The sequence below is a fragment of the Phoca vitulina genome, unplaced genomic scaffold (genome assembly GCF_004348235.1).
Source record: "Phoca vitulina isolate PV1807 unplaced genomic scaffold, GSC_HSeal_1.0 scaffold65, whole genome shotgun sequence".
Lineage (NCBI taxonomy): Eukaryota > Metazoa > Chordata > Mammalia > Carnivora > Phocidae > Phoca > Phoca vitulina.
Genome location: NW_022589768.1, coordinates 5,913,549 through 5,933,854, shown reverse-complemented (window position 1 = coordinate 5,933,854; position 20,306 = coordinate 5,913,549). Strand labels below are relative to the sequence as shown.

The 20,306-nt window shown below is 59.2% G+C and overlaps 1 protein-coding gene across 1 annotated transcript; it reads right to left on the bottom strand.

Moving 5' to 3' along the window:
* Positions 1 to 5,225: 5,225 nt before the first annotated feature.
* Positions 5,226 to 6,611, bottom strand: MESP1 (mesoderm posterior bHLH transcription factor 1). Its single transcript, XM_032392132.1, has 2 exons — positions 5,901 to 6,611; positions 5,226 to 5,573 (listed from the first exon to the last, which is right to left on the bottom strand). The coding sequence occupies exons 1-2, from the start codon at positions 6,609 to 6,611 to the stop codon at positions 5,499 to 5,501; spliced, it is 786 nt and encodes a 261-aa protein (XP_032248023.1). The 3' UTR covers positions 5,226 to 5,498.
* Positions 6,612 to 20,306: the final 13,695 nt, after the last annotated feature.

The window sequence follows — 20,306 nt, the reverse complement described above, 5'->3', positions numbered from 1 at the left end:
AGCGATACTGTTTCCAGACTCCAGAGTTGCTGCGGCGTGCAGCCCTGCCTTCCCACCCAGCCAGACCCTAGCAGGGCCCCGGCAGTGGTTTCAGGCAGAGTCCCGGGCCTTGTGAGGACCCCTCGCCTTCTAGGCCCAGGAGAGTCACTTTGCTCAAATGAGCAAGACCCCAGGCTACCCCAGCTACTCTGTGGCCCCCTTTCTCCCCACCCACTTCCTCTCCCTCTGTGTGCCGGCGCATGACCTTTCTGGAATCACTTCGGAGAGGCTGAGGCTCAGAGTGGCTGGGCACTGCCTGAGGTCACAGGGGCCTGAGAGGCGAGGTGGCAGGCAGGGACTGTACCACTGCTGGCCTGGAACCCTAGAGGAGGCCGGGGGGGGTGGGGTGGGGTGGAGGACAGGAGCGGGGCAGAGAGGTGCCTTTCTCTTCTGGAAACGGCCCTTCCAGGAGCCCAGGACGGAGGGCTGCCCCCCTCAGGGCCTCCGCCTGCCTCTCCGAGGACACCGTGTGGTGCGTCTGACAACTGCAGGTGGTTGACGCGTCCCCGTGTCCCCGGATCCCGGCAGGCGGGTGACAGGCAGCTCCCTTTGTGCCCCCATCCCTCTCCTCCCTGGGGTCACACACGCTCCTCATTGCCACGACACCTCCTTCACGGCGCTGGTACTGACCGCAGGACGTCCCTGGACGGAGAGGTCCCCCCCCCAGGTACCCCGCCCCTGGGCCTCCCACCGGGCAAGCTAGAGCCGGGCAGCAACTGCGACTCTCACAACAACCCTCTTCCTCCAGACGGCACGCCCGGGGGCCACTCTCGTTTCCGGTGAGGGAGGCAAACTTAGGATGACGGCCGTGGCCTCACACACCACCCGAATGGGACAGGGGACGAACGTTTACGGGCCACTACTGTGATTGTGGGCTTGACCCGTGCGCCTCAAGTAACCTTGTGAAATGGAGAGGTCATCATTATCCACATGTCACAGAAGGGAAACTGAGGCTCCGGGTACATGGCCTGGAACAGCTTGTATCAAGTCCTAAAGGACTTTCTCACCAGCAGGTGTCAGAGACTCAACTCACATGAGCTTCCGGGTTGGCGCATGTAATGTAAAACTCCAGGCGGGGTGCTTGCCACGTGGCTGGCTCCAGGTGTGGGAGAACAGCAGCACTCTCTTTCCATCGCGCTTTTGGTTCCCTTTTTAAAAAGGGAGGCCCTCTGCTTGGCTGGCAGCATGCCCGGCAACAGCACCCACAGCCAGTGTCCCTTTCTTGACGGTTCCAGCAAAGTCCGAAGCCTGCTTCTCACGGGTCTGAGTGTGGTCACGTTCCTGAAGCACTCAGGGGTTGACCGTGCAGGCCTGTGACACGGGCCCATCCCTGGAGGGACATGGAGGTCACGCCCACCCAAACTAAGGAGGGGAGAGCCGTCTGAAGACAGGGAAATGCCAGGTCACATGGGAAGAAGGCAGGAGGGGTGCTGAGCTGGCCCTGTCCCCCCTCTCCAAAGTCATGTGCTGCCCACCCAGGCCACCTCGTTGCCTAGTGTGTGGGGGGAGGGGAGGTGGGGCATTCACAAGGAGCCTCATATGCCAGGTACACTGGAGGGGGGAGGGGAGGAGGGCAGAGGACCCAGGGCTGGGCAAAGTGCTGGGAAATGGGCAGAAGAGGTCTAAGCAGCGCTGAGCGGGGGACCCACGGCTCTAGCCCCACTCAGGGCTGGTGCGCCACCGGGGGCTGAGCGGGCGGTGCCAGTGGTCCCCAAAAGAGGTCCTTGCCCATTGGGTGACAGAACCCCTCAGAAGGACCGAGAACCTTAGGTCTCCTCGGGCTGCCTGGGTGGCTCAGTTAAATGTCCAACTCTTGATTTCAGCTCTGGTCATGATCTCGGGGGGGAGTCTGCTTGAGATTCTCCCCCTCACCCACCCTGCGGGCACACAAGTGTGCTCACTCTCTCTCTCTAAAAAAGAGAACCTTGGGTCTTCTCAGGGGACTGTTGGAAGTAGTGTGAGTCAGAGGAGTGCCCAAGGTGCCATAGTCAGGAGGCATCACGCTCAGCGTTGTGCAAACGCAGGGATGACATCTGGGGAGTGGGGTGGACAAGGTGGCTCCTGGCCTCGCCCTGGGATAAGCAGGGGCTTTGCAGTTCGGCCTAGCTGCCCTCCCCAGCCCCGTGCTACCCTGGTTCTCCAGATACAGGCTGTTTCAGAAGCCTGGCGCATCAGTGTGCCCCTCAGATGGCCCTCTTTATTTAGCAACACGTGGCCAGAGGGACATCTGGGCTCAGCCTCCTCCAGACGCACCACCCAGGCACACGAGGCCTGGCCCAGCCTCAGTCCTATCCCCTCCCATCCGCCGACAGACAACCGTGACCACTACCCTCTTCCTCCCCGCCAGGGTTCATATGGTGACCCATGTAGCATGTCCTTGAGTAAATGTCTTGGCTATAAAACCATCAGCTTAGCTGCCCCTCCTTAGGACGTGGCCCATCGGCATCAGCACCCACACAGTGCAGCCTTCTCAGCGGGAGCAACATCCCTGCTCAGCGAGCAGAAGCAGCTTCCCTGCTAGCAATAGCACGGGCGGCCAAGGAGCGCGAGGGGCCTCATTCTGCACCTCCCAACGCACGCACGCACGCACACGCCTGCCGGGACCTGATGTGTCAACCACCACCCACCGCTGTCCCCGCCCCGACGGCGAGGCACTCGCTCTGTGAACGATTCCCCGGGTTCTGTGCTCCGTGTCCCGCTCCGTAAAATAGGCCTAAGCCCACACACCTGCCCACCTCCCCTGCGGCTCCCGGGCTCAGAGGACCTGAGGTCCGGCGCTGAATTTAAAGCCCTTACCACCGAGCCCGGCTGGCGGGAGCCGCTCCGTGGGCCTGTGCCCGCTGGGTTCTGACCCGGCCAGCCGTGAAAGCAGCTCGAGACAGGCTGGTGTTCAGCTGTGTGTGCACCCCGGGGAAGCTGCACTCCCGTCGGGTCCCCATCCAACGCTGCCCCTGACCTCTCCTTACTGCACGTTCCCATCCTTAACACGGCCCCACCAGCTGGCCGCCTTCGCAGGCTGGTGGGCGGAGAACCGAGAGGGCACAGGCTCTCGCCTACCTGGAAGCCGCTGGCCGCCCCAGCGCCTCGGATCGGGTGCGGGGGGCACTGGCCCAGCAAGGGGGCGCAGGCGCAGGAGCGGTGCGAGGAGACCCCTTCCCATGCCCGGTCCTCTGTCTTATTAGCAGAGACGTGTTAATGAAAATTCACACCCAGGTGCTAATAAACACTGGGCCGCTCCCGGCTCCGAGAGAGGGAGGCCAGGCTCGCCCCAGGGGAGGGCGCTGGCCAATGAGCCCCACTTATCTGTGAAAAGACTTGCTAATAACTTTAATTCCCCATCCTAAACCACAGGGCCTTTGCCATGCAAACAGATTTTCTAAATTGGCTAGGCCCCTGGGAAGGACTTCCCACTCTGCTCCGGTTAGGGTCCTGGGAGGGGAAAGCAAGATGGGAGGGGAGGTGTGGGAAAGGGGGTGGTCAGTGGAGGTGTGAGGTCTGCCCCCCTGCAGGGCCTCTGCTTTTGGATCCCACTCTCCGCGGCCAAATGCTGGCCAGGGTGCGCCTGGCCGACTGAATGACACAGCCGTGTCGCCGGCCCGCTCTGAGTTACCGCGCCTCCCGGCCGGGCCGAGCACTGCAAATGATCTCTGAGGTGGTTTCCAAACAAACCTATCAGTATCCACGGCTAAACAGATAAGCCGGGGCATGTCCGTGCGATGGAGTATCACTGGGCAGTAAGAAGTCCCGATGCAGGGGACCACAGGGACAAACCCTGGAAATGTTACGACAGGCGAAAGAAGCCAGACACAAAAGGCCTCATGTTGTGTGATTCCACTCATTCAAAATGTCCAGAACAGGCAGATCTATGGAGACGGAAAGGAGATGAGTGTGCTGGGTTGGGGGTGGGGGGAATGGGATAACGGGGGAGTGCCTGCTAATGGGCATGGGGTTTCTTTTGGGGGTGATGAAAATGTTCTCAATTTAGGGGCACCTGGGTGGCTCAGTCCGTTAAGCTTCTGCCTTCAGCTCAGGTCATGATCCCGGGGTCCTGGGATCGAGCCCCGCATCGGGCTCCCTGCTCAGTGGGGAGCCTGCTTCTCCCTCTCTCTCTGCAGCAACCCCGTTTGTGCTTTCTCTGTCAAAATCTTAAAAAAAAGAAAAATGTTCTCAATTTAGACAGTGGTGATGAGTGCGTAACTCTATGAATACACTAAAATCACTGAATTACAAAGTTGAATTTTATGGTACATAAATTGTATCTCAATAAAGCTCTTATAAAAAATAAAAACCAAGGCCTGTATTTCAAAGATGCTTGAGGGAGAGGGGAGAACTTGGTATCCATCCACAGAGGGCCTTTGGGCAGAGGCTACATCCACTAGCCCCATCTCACCTTCCCCCCAAGGCTTGACTGCTTCCCAGACCCCTTGAGCGAGGCCAGGCTCCTTTAGGGTCAAGGCTTTCTTCTTCCCCATACGTGTCCCTGATCAGAACCCAGCAGTGTAGACAGGAGTGTGGTTCCAGGTCAGCTGTGTGGATCTGGATGCAACCCCCATGAGCCTCTCCACCCTAGCTAGGCCACTAGGAGCTCACAGTTACATGACTGACTCACTGATGTTAGTTTATGTCCCTAAACCACTTGGGAGAGAAACCAGAGTGAAGGGAGATGAGAAAATCCCAAGGTCCAAGCCATGATGCTCTAGCACAAGGGGAGAAAAGGCTTGGGACACATGAAATAAGCCCTTGGTAGCTGGTGTCCCCTCAGACCCTGCCCTGATATGAATTCATATCAGGGCTTAAGTGCCGATCCTTGGTTTATTCTTCTGTGAAATGGTTATTTGGTGACACAATGTATAAAGGACCTGCCGCATAGTAAGTACTAACAGAAATGTATTGTCTACAGAGATACTTAGGTTTACCCAGATCCCACCAGGTTCAAAGGAAAGATGGACAGACTCCCCCTGCGACCACGTCCTCACATGCAGCACCTCCCCCTCCCAGGCTGACCTTCCCGGATCAGGAGATGCTAAGCCAGGGCTGGGGGCAAGGAGGAAAGGGCCTGAGCCTGTGTGCTTGGAGGGCTGAAGACTGCAAGAGACCCTCTTGATTCTCCTAGGTTCTTCTTTGGGTGGTGGTGGGGGGAAGCTTTGTGCCCATGTAGGGGAAGAAGAAACGGTCAATGACACCAGCACAGTTTATTCACAAATAAATAAATACATACTAGGCAGGCACCCCTGCCGGCCTCCGAGGGTCTATCTATGGGTCCCTCCACTGCGGGAGGGGCTGAGGAGGGCCGTCCTGGGTGGGGACAGGCTCTCACTCTCAGGAATGCGCATGCCAGTATCACAGGGGCCCCCTCCCAGGAAAGGAGTCGGGAGAGGGGCCGTTTTGAAGGTGCCGAGGCCAAAAAGGCCTCGATGCTCACAGACAGGGCGCCAGTTGTACGTCGTCACTACAACTATTCAGGCCGGCGGCCACTCCAGGGGCGAAAGGGGCATCCAGGTCTCCAGCAGGGCCAGCACGTCGCCGGGAAAGAGCTGCGGAGAGAGACGGAACAGGTTATCGTCCGCGTTGGCTGCTGAGGGTGGGTGTCCGCGCTCATGGGTTCCACTCTCAGGGGACCTTTGGCGGAAGACAGGACCCTGTCCCCTGCGTGTCCTCTCCCTCCCCTCCCCGCTTGAGCGCCCCGGGGCACACCAGTTAAGCTGCTCCGGACAGCATGCAGGCCGGGCCAGGCTGCCGGTGGGGGTGCCGCAGGGGGAGTGGCCCCCGCAGGGGGAGCTGCACGCCGGGGACGGGGACAGCGGGTAGCACCACCCACGACGGCGCCGGGAGGGAGTCCTGCGCGGGAAGGAGGTACTAACCGGAGACGAGGGGCTCAGCTCCACCGCCAGCGATTCCGGACACGCTGCCTCGTCGTAAAGCACCGGCGGTTCTCGAGGCTCGGGCGCCGCTAGCGCTCCGGGACAGGCCGGCGGGGACCCCCACGACGCGGCGACGGAGCCCAGGCCCGGGGCGCGCGCCTGCACCTGCAGCTGAGTCTGCGTCTGCGCCTGCGCGGGGCCGCCGTCGGGGCAGAGCGGGCAGCCCCGAGGCGCCGCCGCCGGGCCGCTGCGCCGCCGTCGCCGCCGCTGCAGGCTCTCCTCGCTGAGGCCCAGCACGGCCGACAGGTGGCCGATGTAGCGGATGGCCAGGCGCAGCGTCTCGATCTTGGTGAGGCTCTGGCCGGCGGGCGCCACGGACGGCGGCAGAAAGCGGCGCAGCTCGTGCAGGGCGCGGGCGAGCGTGCGCATGCGCAGCTTCTCGCGCTCGCTGGCGCTCTGCCGCTGCCCGGAGCCCAGGCGGCTGCCTCGGGCGCCGCGCCTGCCAGCGCTCCGGGCTCGGGGGGCCGCGGGGGCGCCGGGCCGCCCGGGGCTCGGCTCGGGGCTGCCGGCCGGGACGCTGCCCCAGGAGTCCGGGGACGAGGCGGGGGAGCAGCCGCAGTCCCTGTCGGAGGGCGGCGGAGGCCGGGCCGGGCCCCAACCCCGGGAGAGGAGCCAGGACTCGGAGAGCGGCGGGCACAGGGACTGGGCCATGGCGGCGGTGGCGCGTCTGGGGGCCGGCGGCCGGCGACCCCTTTATCCCGAGCCCGAGGTGTGAAGTGGCCCCTTCCAGGCCGCATCAGCACTTCAAAGCGGGCTCGGGACCTGGAGGGGGCGGGGCCTGACCCTTTGAACCAACGGTGGGGGGGGGGGTTGCTGAAGGTGCGGGCCGATGGCTGCCCCAGGTTAGCCCCATCTGGGCCCTCGCATGGGCACCTGACCCCGCCGCTCGGGCCTCTTGCTTGCGCCCAGTGGCCCGAGCTGCCTGGTGTGTTGGGCCAGCTCAGCAGGTTAAAGGAAGCGCGGTCAGGGAACTGGAAGTATAGGACCTAGATTTGGGGCCGCCTTCACCTGTTGGGACCTAATGCAGATTCTTAATGTTTTCTTGCAAGTTCGTTCCCAGTTTGTACCATGGGAGCTTGGGGGCATGCTGCAGCCAGGTCTGTAGAATTGGTAGGATGGGGGGGGCACCTGGGTGGCTCAGTGTTAAGCGGCTGCCTTCGGCTCAGGTCATGGTCCCAGGGTCCTGGGATCGAGCCCCACATCGGGCTCCCTGCTCAGCGGGAGGCCCGCTTCTCCGTCTCCCACTCCCCCTGCTTGTGTTCCCTCTCTCGCTGTGTCTCTGTCAAATAAATAAAATCATTAAAAAAAAAAAAAAAGAATCGGTAGGATGGGGACCCTGAGTCGGCCCTGATCCCGGCTAGAGGTGAGAGAAACTAATCCATTTTTCCTCCTGGAGGTGGCCCACCTGGTGGTGGTGGTCGTGGGAGGTAGGGGGCCCTATGAGGGTGCTATCCCAGGCAAGTCCAACAAGCTGGTCAAATCCGGTCAAGTTGCTGGACCATCTGAGCTGAGGGAGGGGAAGCCTGATGCCCTTCAGGACACCCTCAGCCTGGCGGGATCAAGAGCGTGGCCTGCTCCCCCAAGCTGCCACCACCGGCCTCTAGCTGGTGCTCCGCCACCTTGGGGCAGGTATAGAGGACTCTGACATTGAAATGTGAGTGGACGTGACACAGAAAAAGCACTTAACAAAATTCATACTCCTTCATGATAAAAATTCTCAGCCAACTAGCTGATAGAGGAGAACTTCTCATCCTGATAAAAGGCTTCTCCAGAGAGCCCACGGCTAATACCATACTCAACAGTGAAAGACTGAATGCTTTCCCCTAATACTGAGAACAAGGCAAGGATGTCTGCTCCCACCCAGGCCGACTCAACATTGTCCTGGAGGGCCTGGCTTGTGCGATAACAAAAGAGAAATAAAAGGCATACCGATTAGAAAGGAAAAATAAAACTGTCTCCATTTATAGACAATATGATTGTCTGGGTAGGAAATCTCAGAGAACCTATGCTGCCCTGCCTGACCCCTCAGGAGTTTGCGTTTGCACCTTGTCGTAATAGCTACTCTGTGCACGTATGTCTGTCCTCTGCCTAGACTGTGAAGTACCTGGTGTCTAGCATCATGTCTTCAAGAGAAGTAGTACCTTACACATCTTTCAGTGTGAGGGGTCTAATGTTTCCCATCCCCCATGGCTTCCAGCCCGCTGAGACTGATCGGTGAGCTGGTCTGTGGCAGAGGTGGCCGAGTGACTCGGTACCTTCTCCCTGGGTATCTCTGCCCACCTCCGCCCCCTCGCCTCATTTTATCTTCTACTGCCCTTGGCCTCTTCTAGCACCTTCTATACCCCCTTCCCCTGCAGTCGGTCCCAGCAGTCCCAGAATTCTTATGCCCGTGGTCGCATCCAGGAGAGGTAGAGCCAACCCAGCCTCGGGGAGAAGGGGAGGAGCCCATTCCCTGGGCCCGTGCCGTAGACCCATCTATTCCCAAGGAGAGCCTGCTCCAGGGGGGCCCTCGTCAGCCTGAAGCTGTCAGTGGGGTCTGCCCCTTTTGGACCCTGGTCAAGGGATGCCTCCCAGGGACTCCAGATCCAAGCCAAGAACCTGGCACTGCAGCCCAGCCGCTGGGCCCCTTCAATGCCACTGGACCCAAGGGGACTAACAGTTGGCAAATGGTAGAGCCTATCGCGCACTCGGGTGGGAGGCGGTGCAGAGTACAGACTGGTCAGGCAGGAGGGGTGGGACTTGCGAGGGCTCTGGGCACTCTGCTGCCAACCTTCTGAATGTCAAAAAATCCCTCCAATTCCCACGATTCGGATTTCCACTTTGCAGCTAATCATTGAGAAAACTCAGAATGACCAAAAACGCCTAGGCAATCAGCCACCCTCTTGTTTCATTGTCATCTCTTTAAAAATCCCGTACGTGCACATGGCTAGAAAGTCCACAGCTCAACAAGCACCGAGGGTCTAACAAAGTTCATTACCATCCTGCCTCTGAGGCCTGCAGTTCCCCGTCCAGGGGAAACCGCCGGGACTGGTTTGTCCTTGAAATGACTCTTCATTTTATTCAGTACAAAATCAACTAGACATGTTCTGGACAACAGGCCATATGTGTGGGAGACAGACTTTATCCTAAACACACAGCTCTGGCTCCTGAGGATTCGCGCATCTGGGACCTAAGCTCTGACATCCCTTGGGCCCTTGTGCGGGAGCAGCCGAGAGGCCTGGAGCAGGAGAGACACGGTGGGCAAGTGCATGTGACAGTAGGATCTCTGGTGTCAGGCCGAGGGAGGGCTAAGAAGGCCCCCAGGCGAGTGTGGAGGCAAAGAGCCCACAAAAAGGGCATGAGAGAGACAGGGCAGATGGCAGGTTTCCACCCCGCCCCAACCTTGGGGGCCTCGGCCCTAAAGGCTGCTGCCTGGGAGTCCCTTCCTCTCCTGCTGCCCCCCGGGGGTGTCCGGGCCCGGTGTGTGCAAGGGCCAATGCCAGTGGGGGCAGAGGAGGGACCCCCCTGCCCCAGCCCGGAGCCTGGGCTCTACGGCCTCCTGCCAGTTGCCCCCCACCACCCCCCCACCTCTCTCACCTTTGATCTTATCACCAGCCGCTCCTACGGGCTCATCTGGGAGCTGCCCCCGTTAATGAGTTCTCCGGGCAGCAGGGCCCGCACGCCCTCCCGCGGCGGCGAGGCCTTCACACCTCTGGGGCCTGTGTTTGGACAAGTGCCGAGCCAGTCGCTTCTGCCCCCTGGCCCGAGCTGCCTGCGCCTGCCAGCGTGTAAGGCTGGGAAAGGAGGCCTGGGGGCAGCCCCACTGAGCAGAGGTGAGAGCTCAGCTGGGGCCGTTGGCCGGGGTGGGGGCGGGCGGACAGGGCAGCCTCCTCTTGGGCCGGGGCCTGGGGCTCAGCCTTCCCGCCAGGGGCCAGCCGGCTCCTCGGGCCAGCCTGCGCCCTGCACGCCGGCCCCCCTCCCGCCTCCCAGCCTCCGTGCTCTCATTTCCCGGCGGGCCCTTCTGACACGGGAGTGCTAATCAAAGGTGCTATGTCAATACTCCCCTTGTAGCCCCTAATCCCTGTCCCCGCCGGAGCCAGGGGCCCCAGGGGAAGGAAGAAGCTCCTCTGCCGCCCGCCTGCTGAGCATCTGCCGGCGCATCTCCCGGGAGGCTCCTCACTGAGGTGTCCCCTGCGGGCCGGGATCGCCCCACCACACCCCAGCACCAGCCCGAGAGGCAGGCCCTTCCCGGGGAGCGACTGTTAGGAACCAGCTGCCACCCTGACACGGCCTAGGACACCCCTCTGGAGTGTGGCCAGTGTGGGTCAGAAGCGAATCCCCGTCCTGCCGGGTGCCACCCGTGTCACGTGGGGAACTCGCTCCCCATCTCTGGGCCCCAGCTTCTGCTCCCGTGCCACGAGGTAGTTAGACCTACTGTGCTGACCTTGGGAGGAGCCGATCATCCTGCGTGGCCTGGCCTTTGGGCCACCGTCGTGGTCATGGCTGCTACTGTCACCTGGGCCTGGCACCGTGTTGGGGGCATGGCTGGGTCGCAGCTCGCCGCCCAGCCGTGATGTGGGCGCCGCTGCCTCCCTTTGCAGATGAGGGAATGGAGGTGTCGAGTGGTCGTCCCGCGTCACGTGGCAAACAGGGGCAGAGCTGGGGCCTGTCTGCCTCTGCCTCGGTCAAAGCCTGTGTTCTGTCCTCCCCACCAGCTGTCCTGTCTCCTCGGGAAGACAGGAGGGGCTCCTTTCCTCCTGAAGGCTGCCCCAAGAGTGAGGGTGCCGGTGTGGGGGAGACGCCCCCAGAGGCCTCGAGCACCCACAACACCTTGTCACAAGTCCCAGGGACCCGTGGAGATAGAAGAAGGTTTCCACACCCACCCTGGACCTGCTGCACCAGAGCCCCTGCGGGACGGAGCTGGAGAATTTGGGTGTGAAAAGTACAGTTGCCCCCGAATTATGAAACTCGGCCACTTTCGAGAAGCAGTGCCCTATAGTGACCACCCCCCCAATCCAGAGAGTGGAAAAAGCGTGGGGAGTGCCCAGCCCCCCAGCATGGATCCTAAGCCCCCGTGGGTCACAGATGGATGAGGCTGTGGCCACCTGGAGCCGCAGGGCGGTCAGGGGGCTCAGCAGGAAGGCCCCCGACTTCTCCTCCACCTCCCTCCTTCCCCAGCAGCTTCCCAGCTAAGGCCCCCGAGGCTCCCACGGAGCCCCTTCCAACTAAGATCACCCCCTTTCCTCACACCTTTAGCTCCCGGAGCCTCTAAGTTGGCAAGCCATATGGAATAGATTATTCTGGACCCAAGGTAATCTGATTATCTTGGTCATGGATCAGCTGGATGCGCAGCCAGTGGAAGTCACAGGAGGCAGAGGGGTGATGAGGAGGGAGGGGGTGGGAAGACAGGAGAGAGATGTGGCAGATTCCGGGAAAGGCTCCAGGGGAAATGCAGAATCTCTGCAGTTCTGGGAGGGGGGCTGAGAATGCGGGGTACGCAGATAGTGCCTCTCTCTTAGGGGAGTCGCATTTACGCTCCTTTGCTTCATCTGGGTAGGTGGAAGAAGATCTAAGCTTTATAGTGTAATGTGGGGAAACCAAGGCATAGAGGGGTTAAGGAGCTGAACCTGCCCAAAGCCGAGATGTAGGCATGCGAACGGGAAGGCGGGGGAACCTGTCACATGGCACCTTGGTTTCTCCAACTGTAACATGGAGCCCAGAACTCCCAACCGCCTGCTGAGATGTTTTGGGAGATTGTATGCCTTGTTGGAAGGCTCCCATCTCAGGCCAGAGGGTGGACCCCTGGGTCAGCCAGCGTGGACCCGTGTCCGCGAATTCCCAGCCACCACCAGCAGGGGGCACTGTCCAGCCACCTGGGGTTCAGCGATCTGAGCAGGGCACACCAACTTCCAACAAGTCCGGGGCCTTTGTTCTAGGGCTAGGGCCTGGGTGGGGTGGGGTGGGGGGCACCGGGCACCGGAGACGCAGGGGCTGGCTTCAGAAGTGGGTGAGGCCACGCAACGTCGGCCCCTGCTCCCACTGACCCCGTTCTTCCTGCGGAGGGCCCTGGGCAGCTTTCGTTCTGGCCTCGCTCCCTCCCACGCTGCCAGCTGCGGGCTGCGGCCCAGAGGCTTCCATTCAGGGAGGGGATAAAGGCTGCCCGACCCACGTCGCCGTGCTTTCTCACGCTGCCTGGGGACTGCAGCCCCCTCAGTTTACTTTCCATGGCTGCAAACTGCTGTCCGGCACAGGCAGGACTCCTGCCTCACCGAGGGTTGGCCCGTCGGGCTGCTGGGCCTGTGTAAGCTCGGGGACAGCTGAGGGGGCACAGCCTCACTCTTCCACGTCCCCACGTGAGCCGGGCCTGCGGCCCAGTAGCAAACCAGGCCAGGCTCACCACCTGTTCTGAGTCCCAGGGCTGTCAGAGGGCAGGCTGGGCCTCCTCCTGGACTTGCCTTACCCTGGGCCCACCTTCGCCCCTGGGGCCCATTACTGGACTCCACTGACTCCTAAAAAAAACACGAAACTAGCTTCCTTTCTTAAAAAAAAAAAAAAAAAAAGTGGGTGAAGCCAGCTCAGTGCCAGAGTGATGGGCTGTGTGACTCCCGGACAGGCCACCTGCCCTTGCTGGAGCCCGTGTGCTCATCTGTCCACTGGGAAAAACATGCATCTGTGTGCAGAGAAGCAGCGCAAGATAGAGCCCAGAGGAATGAGGAGAAGGGGGAGGGGTCAGGAGGTAGGGCCCAAGCAGGGCTCCCTGGGGCCCTGACCTTCCCTACGCACTCCTGGGAGCAAAGGTTGAAAAAAGACCCCAAGACGACGGAAACTCTAGACAGGGGATGCCTTGGGCTCTGTATCCTTGCCTAGTCCCCGGTAAGGATTTGCAGGTCCAGCTCAGCTGCCAACTTAGGACACATCCGATCCCAGCCCCTGCAGAAAGCAGAAGGCGGAGCTTCCTCCAGGCAGGATGCACAGCTTGCGGGCTCCTTGTAACACCACCCCTACCCGTGCTGACTGCTCACAATAGCACGCTGAGGTGCCAAGACAGTGATGAGCCCCCTGCCGGGTCACTAGGTGGCTCAGGCCCTCAGCCAACTCCAAGGGCAGAGGGAGCAGGGGAAGGAGGGCGCCCCAGAATTATCTGACTTCAGGCCCAATAAAAAGCAGAGTGGGGGCTCCTAGGACTGAGCTGGAACGCCTGGCCGGGACCTGGGGGAGTGAGAAGCCTTTGGGCAGAGGATTCTTTGCCAGAGGCTGGGGGCCAGGGATGTCCCCGAACACAGTGGAGAACATCTAGGGGGACAGAGCTTAAACTGACCAGATACAAAATCATCGAGGAGAAGGGTCTTACGTGGTCAGGACTGGTTATTTGCAAAAGGATGAACCCAACCCTCAGTTCTAGAGGTTCCCCCACCAAGAGAAATCCAAGATCCAGCCCCTGGCCTGAGCCAAGTGAGTTTCTTCACCCTGGAGATCATGCCCCAGCCCCGGCCATGCGAGTGCACACACAGCGCCTGACACGGCGCAGGCGGCCAGGAGAGCTGGGGCACCCCAAACCAGGGGAGCCTCAACAGCCCACCTCCAGGGCTCCCCAAGGCCGGCCTACAACTTGAGAACAGCCTCCTCACGCCCTCTGCCCAGCAGTTTCCCTGATGGGAATTCATTCTGGTTAGAAAAGATTACGGGCACACGTGAAGACACGCTGCTGAGCGGTGGAACCAAGTTGCAAAAAATCTATTCAGCAGCACACCACTGATAGATGCATGAACAAAGGGAACACAGATCTAAAACACAACCCCTACACAGAAAGGCATCCAGTGATACCATGCCTGTTATGAGGGTTCACTGTACGCATGCGTGTGTGTGTGCGGAAAGGGTCTCAGGGCCCTCACCTAATCTCTAACAACGTCCCAGGACTTACTTGGTGTGTGTGTGGTGGGGGGCAGGTCTGGGTTCTGGGAGGTGGTCAAGGGAGACTTTTTTTCTTAAGACTTTATTTATTTATTTGAGAGAGAGAGAGAGAGAGACAGAGAGCGCACACGAGCAAAGGGAGAGGGACAAGCAGACTCCCTGCTGAGCAGGGAGCCAGACGCAGGGTTCAATCCAAGGACCCTGGGATCATGACCTGAGCCGAAGGCAGACGCTTAACTGACTGAGCCACCCAGGCGCCCCCAAGGGAGACTTTAATCTCATCTGTAATGTTTAAATTTTTCAAAAGGAGTTTGCATTCATATATTACATGTGCAACTTAAAAATAACTTTAAAAAATCTAGATATAAGGATGTCGCTATGTGGAAAGCCATAAGGCATCTCAGTGTGTACTAGAGAACTTATGACCAAAACTGCCACCACATCATGGAGAACCAGGCGTGCTCTAAGCATCTCATTGCACAAATACATCTACTGATGGGGCACCTGGGTGGCTCAGCCTGTTGAGCGTCTGACTCTTGATTTCGGCTCAGGTCATGATCTCAGGGTCATGAGACTGAGCCCCGTATTGGGCAACACGCTCAGCGGGGAGCCTGCTGGAGGTTCTCTCTCTCCCCCTCTGTTCTTCCCCTGACATCGCTCATGGACACACACTCTCTCTCAAATAAGTAAAATCTAAAAAAAAAAAAAATAAAAAAATACATCTACTGATATGGGGAATGTTAATATAGTAAGGAGAAAAGTTGGTCACAAAACAATATGCTCGGGCGCCTGGGTGGCTCAGTTGGTTAAGCGACTGCCTTCGGCTCAGGTCATGATCCTGGAGTCCCTGGATCGAGTCCTGCATCGGGCTCCCTGCTCAGCGGGGAGTCTGCTTCCTGCTTCTCCCTCTGACCCTCCCCCCTCTTATGTGCTTGCTCTCTCTCATTCTCTCTCTCTCAAATAAATAAAATCTTTAAAAAAAAAACCAATATGCTCTTTTCATACCCAAAGAACTTGAAAGCAGGTTCTAGAACAGAGATTTGTACACCATAGGAGCATTAGACACAACAGCCAAAAGGTGGAAACAACCTGAATGTGCAGCAACAGAGGAATGGATAAACAGAATGTGGTCTATACGTACACCGGAATATTTATCAACCGCAGAAAGGAATGAAGCCGTGGACGAGCCTTGAGGGCGTCATGAAGTAAGCCACGTACAGAGCGCACGCTGTGTGATTCCCTGTCATGAGGCACCTGGAACGGGCAGATTCGCAGAGACGGGACACGGCAGAGGGGTCACCAGGGGTGGGGGTTAAAGGAGTTACTGCTTAATGAGTACAGCGCTTCTACTCAAGGTGATGGAAAGCTGTGGAAAGAAGTGATAGCTACATAACACTGTGGGTGGAATTAACGCCACTTAAAAACGGTTAAGATGGCAAATTTTGTTATATATATTTCATAACAGTTTTTTAATGCAATATACAAAACTACTGAATTGTACACTTTACACAGGTAAACGCATGATGTGTGAATTCTCTCTCAATAAAGCTGGTATAAAAAAAACAGGGGCGCCTGGGTGGCTCAGTCGGTTAAACGTCCTCTGGATTTCGGCTCAGGTCAAGATCTCAGGGTCGTGAGATCGGAGCCCCCGTGTCCCGGCTCGGCAGGGAATCTGCCTGAGGTGCTCTCTCCCTCTCCCTCTGCCCTCCCCCGACATGCACGCACACTCTCTAAAATAAATAAATAAGTCTAAAAAAAAGAAAACATATATACCAGAAACTTCAAGAAATGGAATAAACAAAACAAAAAACCCCGACATGCTCCCTCTTGATGCCTCTCTCTCTCTGCTCGTGTATTTGCAGGGCTGCCTGGGGCAGCTTAGAATGCAGGGATATGTGCTAACCCAGTGCCGACCGGTGTTCACCTGCTTCTCTCTGGGTGGATGGAACCAGGGGCATTTAAAATTCCTTCTGATTGTCTACATTTTCTCACTTTTCCTGTAATGAGCATGCACTGCTTTGATAATTAAAATAAGAGAAAGAAAAGGAGGGTAGGGAGTGGGAGAGGGGAAGGGAGGAAAAACACTTTGCAGAACCACCCCAAACTTGTTTGCATTCCAGCAGGTGGGCCCAAGCCCCGTGGTGGCTTCTGGGGCCAGGAGCCTGGGCCGCAGGAGTGCACGCCACTCATTCTCCCCCTCTGTCCTTCCCAAGAGCTGCAGGAGCACAGGGGGTCACCTCTCTCCAGCAGGGCAGGCAGGCAGGCAAGACTTCTGAACTCCCACATGCCGAACACATGATGCTCCAGCTAATCCTCCCAGCAAGGACACCCATTTCATAGATGAGGAGACTGAGGCTCAAGGGATGGAGCCCAGGCATGGTTGGCCCTAGGTCTGAGCCCCCTCCACTGGGCCTTGTTGCCCCGGAATCTGGACCAGGCAGTCCTGGGGCCTCCGCAGGCCCTCCCACGCCAGCCTCCTGGCTGGCTGGGCAGCTCCCTGGATGCCTATGGCCCCAGCCCCTCCCGTGCCTCTCCCAGCCCACAGGGGCCACGTCCCTCCTGCCCTTGTCCACACTCTTGGCCCCTGCCCAGCCCCTGCCCAGCCCCTGCCAGCCCTCACACATGTGACTGTGGTCTCCTCACGCTTCCCGCCTCCAGCCCCTCACCTTCCGGCCCCCTCCTTCCTCAGAATGTCTGTGGCTCTCACTGCCTCCCTCCCTGAGAGTCCAAACTCCCCACCCAGTAGCCTCTCCAACCCCTGCCTCCTCCGCTTGCTAGCCCACAGCCTCTCCCACCCTTCCAGGCGGACCCCAGCCCACCGGCACTCCCCAGACTGGCGCTGGGCTGCCTGCTCCCGGACCCGGGCTCCCACCTCGTCCCTCTGCCAGGTCGGCCGCACCTCCACTTGGAGGATACCCACAACTCCGGGTCCCCCCCTTCCGCCCGGGACCTGCCCTGATCATGTGGCCGGGTCATGCCCCTCTGTGGCCCTGGGCTCCCCGCACACCAGGTCACCGCAGACTCAGAAGCTCTCTTTCCCCTCCTCCAATCTCTGAAGTCCCAGAGGGCTCGTCCCTCGTCCCTCCCCGGAGCCTCCCCTCGGCCGGGGCAGTTTCCCCGTGGCGTGGTGCCTGGCCTCTGTGGGTCTGAATCCTGCCTCTGGGGAATGAAGGCCAAGGAACCGACTTCTCTGGGCCCGGCCCATCTAAGCGCGGGGAGAACCACGGGCTGGAAGTCGCGGGGTCTGAGCACTGACGCGGTTCCTGCGGGCACAGTGGTGGGCGCTGCAGAGTCTAGAAGTGCTCAGAAGACCGGGCCGTCATGAGGCGCTGTCAGGGTGACCTTGCCTTGGTGGCTTCGGTCTCTGGGCCTCCTGGTGACACCGATGGCATTCTGCCAGGCAGGGCCTCGTCAGGCACCAGCCCCCAGAGCCAGGAGAGGGGACTAACTGGGCAGGTGGACTCGGGGCTCCAGTCCTCCCCCACTGCCCCCTCTCCCCCGCTCCCCATCCCGGGGACACAGGCCCTACCTTCTCCCTGGGCCTCCCAGGGTGGGGACCTGCAGCCTCCCACCCCCACCCCAGAAGGGCTTTCTGGGGTTTCTGAGAGGACCTGCTGCCGGACTGTTTTGGAGGCCCCCGAACACCCTCGTTCCCAAGTCGACACCTTCTGCCCTGGGGGAGGTGGCCTTGTGTCAACAGGCAGAGAGGAGGTGTGAAGGCAGCCACAGTGGCCAAGGGGGGTGCTGGGCTGGCCCTCACTGCTCCCTGGTAATGAGAATACCACACGCCGCCGCAGCCCCTGCGCGCCCTGCCTCTCCTTCCCTCCCACGTTCCCACAGCCGGGCTACCCCCAGGGCCTGGCAGGGAGCCGGGGGGTGGGGGGAGGCAGAGAAGACCTAGAGGGCAGAGGCCAGGCCTTCACCTGGCTCCAGGTCCTTGGGCCTGCTCCGGGGGGCCCTGCACTGCCTGCCCAGGGAGAAAGAGCAGGTGGAGGTTGTCCAGGAGCGGGGCCTGTGCTAAGTCACCAGGAGCAGGCTGGGCCACCGTCACTGGCCTCCCGCAGCGTCTCGCAGGGCCAGAGCTGACTGAGCACGGTCAGGGTCCAACCTGGGCCTCTCTGCCCTTCTCATCTGACTGCCGGCCTGGGGCAAAGTCCGGGGAAGTCGGTGGGGGAGGATGAGTCTCCTCACGTGTAGGAAAGGATCACTGACACCTGACTGGGGCCACCCTGGCAAGGGCGCGGTGACATGATGGTTCCCGCCTACACATGAGGAGGCCCAGCTGAGCCAGGGCTCCAGGCACAGAGAGCAGGGGTGAGAGTGTCAGGGGTCTGAGGCTCCTGGGAGGCCTCAGGGTGCAGCCCCAGCCCGGCCCAAGACAGCCTGAAGGGGCCCCCGTGGCTCCTCGCCCTCACAGAGCCCAGGGCCCTGAGGAGGCCGCCCCATCCTCTCCCTGATTCTTGGCCTCAGCTCTGATTGTACCTCAGGGGTCGTCACGTCCAACCCCCTCGTTTTAGGGGGCCTGTCAGCGTAGGTAGAGTCGGGCACAGCCATCCACTCCAGCTCCTGCCTGTGCCTAGTGTGTACTCGTCTGGCCTCTTCTTGATCACCTCCACAAACAGGCCACTCACTCCCTCATAAGACACCCCTTCTGATCTTAGGAAGTTCTTCGGTCTCCCTGGAGTATTCCCTCCTAGGCACCTGGAGGCAACCATCCTACCCCAAAGTTTTTGTTTTGTGAACAAAACATCCCTGAGTCCTTCGACTATTTCTCTGGTGACCTGGCTTGAAGCTGTCACTAACCTTGCTGTCCTTGGCTAGGGCCTGTTTCATCATGAATGGTGGCCCCCACATTTGACCACTTACTCTGGCAAAGGCCCATCCTGCAGAGGGAATAAGAGACAGTCACCTCCTTGGTTGAAGACCCCGTTTCTCGCAAACGGGATCACCTTTGTTTTTCATGCGTGCTGCTGGTTACATGCCACCTGACCCCAAACTAAGAGGGAGGTTACGTGGAGCTCTGTTGATCCCACCTTATTAGATCTGGTAGGCTGTTCGAGCCTGTCAGCCTCTCTGTGATCCTGGCTGTTATCCAATTCACTTGCTGCATTTGGACCCTACCCCAAATTAGATCAATTCATATCTTCATTCGAGATCATAACTATGCCCTTGACGAGGCTGGGAATAGAGCTGGTGGTACCATCACTGTAGACCTTCCTCCAGGTGAACACCCATCCGCTCACCCGTGGGAACATCAAATCTGTTACGAACTCACTCAACTGTCATCCAGCTCACATGGCCCTATTTGTTGACAAGGATACCCTGGCACTTCTTTATTACGTGGACAGGAATTATGTGTGGCTGCTCATACACACCCAAATGTCAATGACTTATGCAAACTGGTGATTTGTTTTCTCTCACATTAAAGAAATTCAGGGATAGATAGTCCTGAGCTGGTATGGTGCTTCCATGTTGTCATCAATGCCTCAGGCTTCTGTCTGCTCCATCATCCTCAGCGGATGACTTCTGTCCTTGGGACTGCTTCAGTGTCACCAAATGGTTGCTGAAGCTCCAGCCATACATTTCCCAGGAAGAAAATATAAGGGGGTAGAAAACATGGGAGTGTACCTCTCTGCTTTAAAGAGCTTTCCTAGAAGCCCCATTCAATATTTCTGCTAACATCTCATTAGCCATTCCGTGAGCAAGAGAGGCTGGGACGTGTTTTCTAGCTGGGCATATTGCCACCCACAATAATACAGTCCTATTATTAAAAAAGATGTAAGAATAGAGGCTGTAACTGATGCTGTGTGTGCAACTAGAAGGGTCTGCCAGACTCGTGAACATTCTACGGACCATGTTTCCCTGACCTAACCACCACCTCCTCCCATCACAGAAAGGAGGGGGTGAGCCCCGTGCCAGGAGCCTGCCGAGGCCCAGAAGCTAATCACCTCGTCCAAGAGCATACAGCTGTAGCTGTCCCTCCTTTTAACAGGAGAGTTGGATGAGGAAGAGAGGAGAGCCCCCCGTGGGGCAGGGCCCAGACCCGGCTTGTTCACCGAGCACTGGGGCAGGTTCCCACATAGAGGGAGGAATGCTTGAGGGTCCCAGAGGCAAGCTGGACCAGCACCTGGGCCAGGACCCAGCCCACCAGGAGAAGCAGGTTGAGATCTTCCATTTCCTAGCCTTGGCTGGGCTGGTGGGCTTGGTTCCGGCTCCAGGCATCTGAGCTCTCCTGTCCCCTCTGCGCTGTAGCTGTGGTGACCCCTGCCACAGGCCAGGGGCTGGAGTGCCCGTGCTGGGTCCACAGAGGAAAAGGGCTGCAGGTGGAGGAGGGAGCTTGGGCAGGATGCGCTAGGTCTGGTGCTGGAATCTCGGGAATGGAAGGAATCACCTTCTACGGCCAAGACTAAAAGAGACCAGCCCCCTTACCCACACCCCAACCTAGTCCTTTACCTA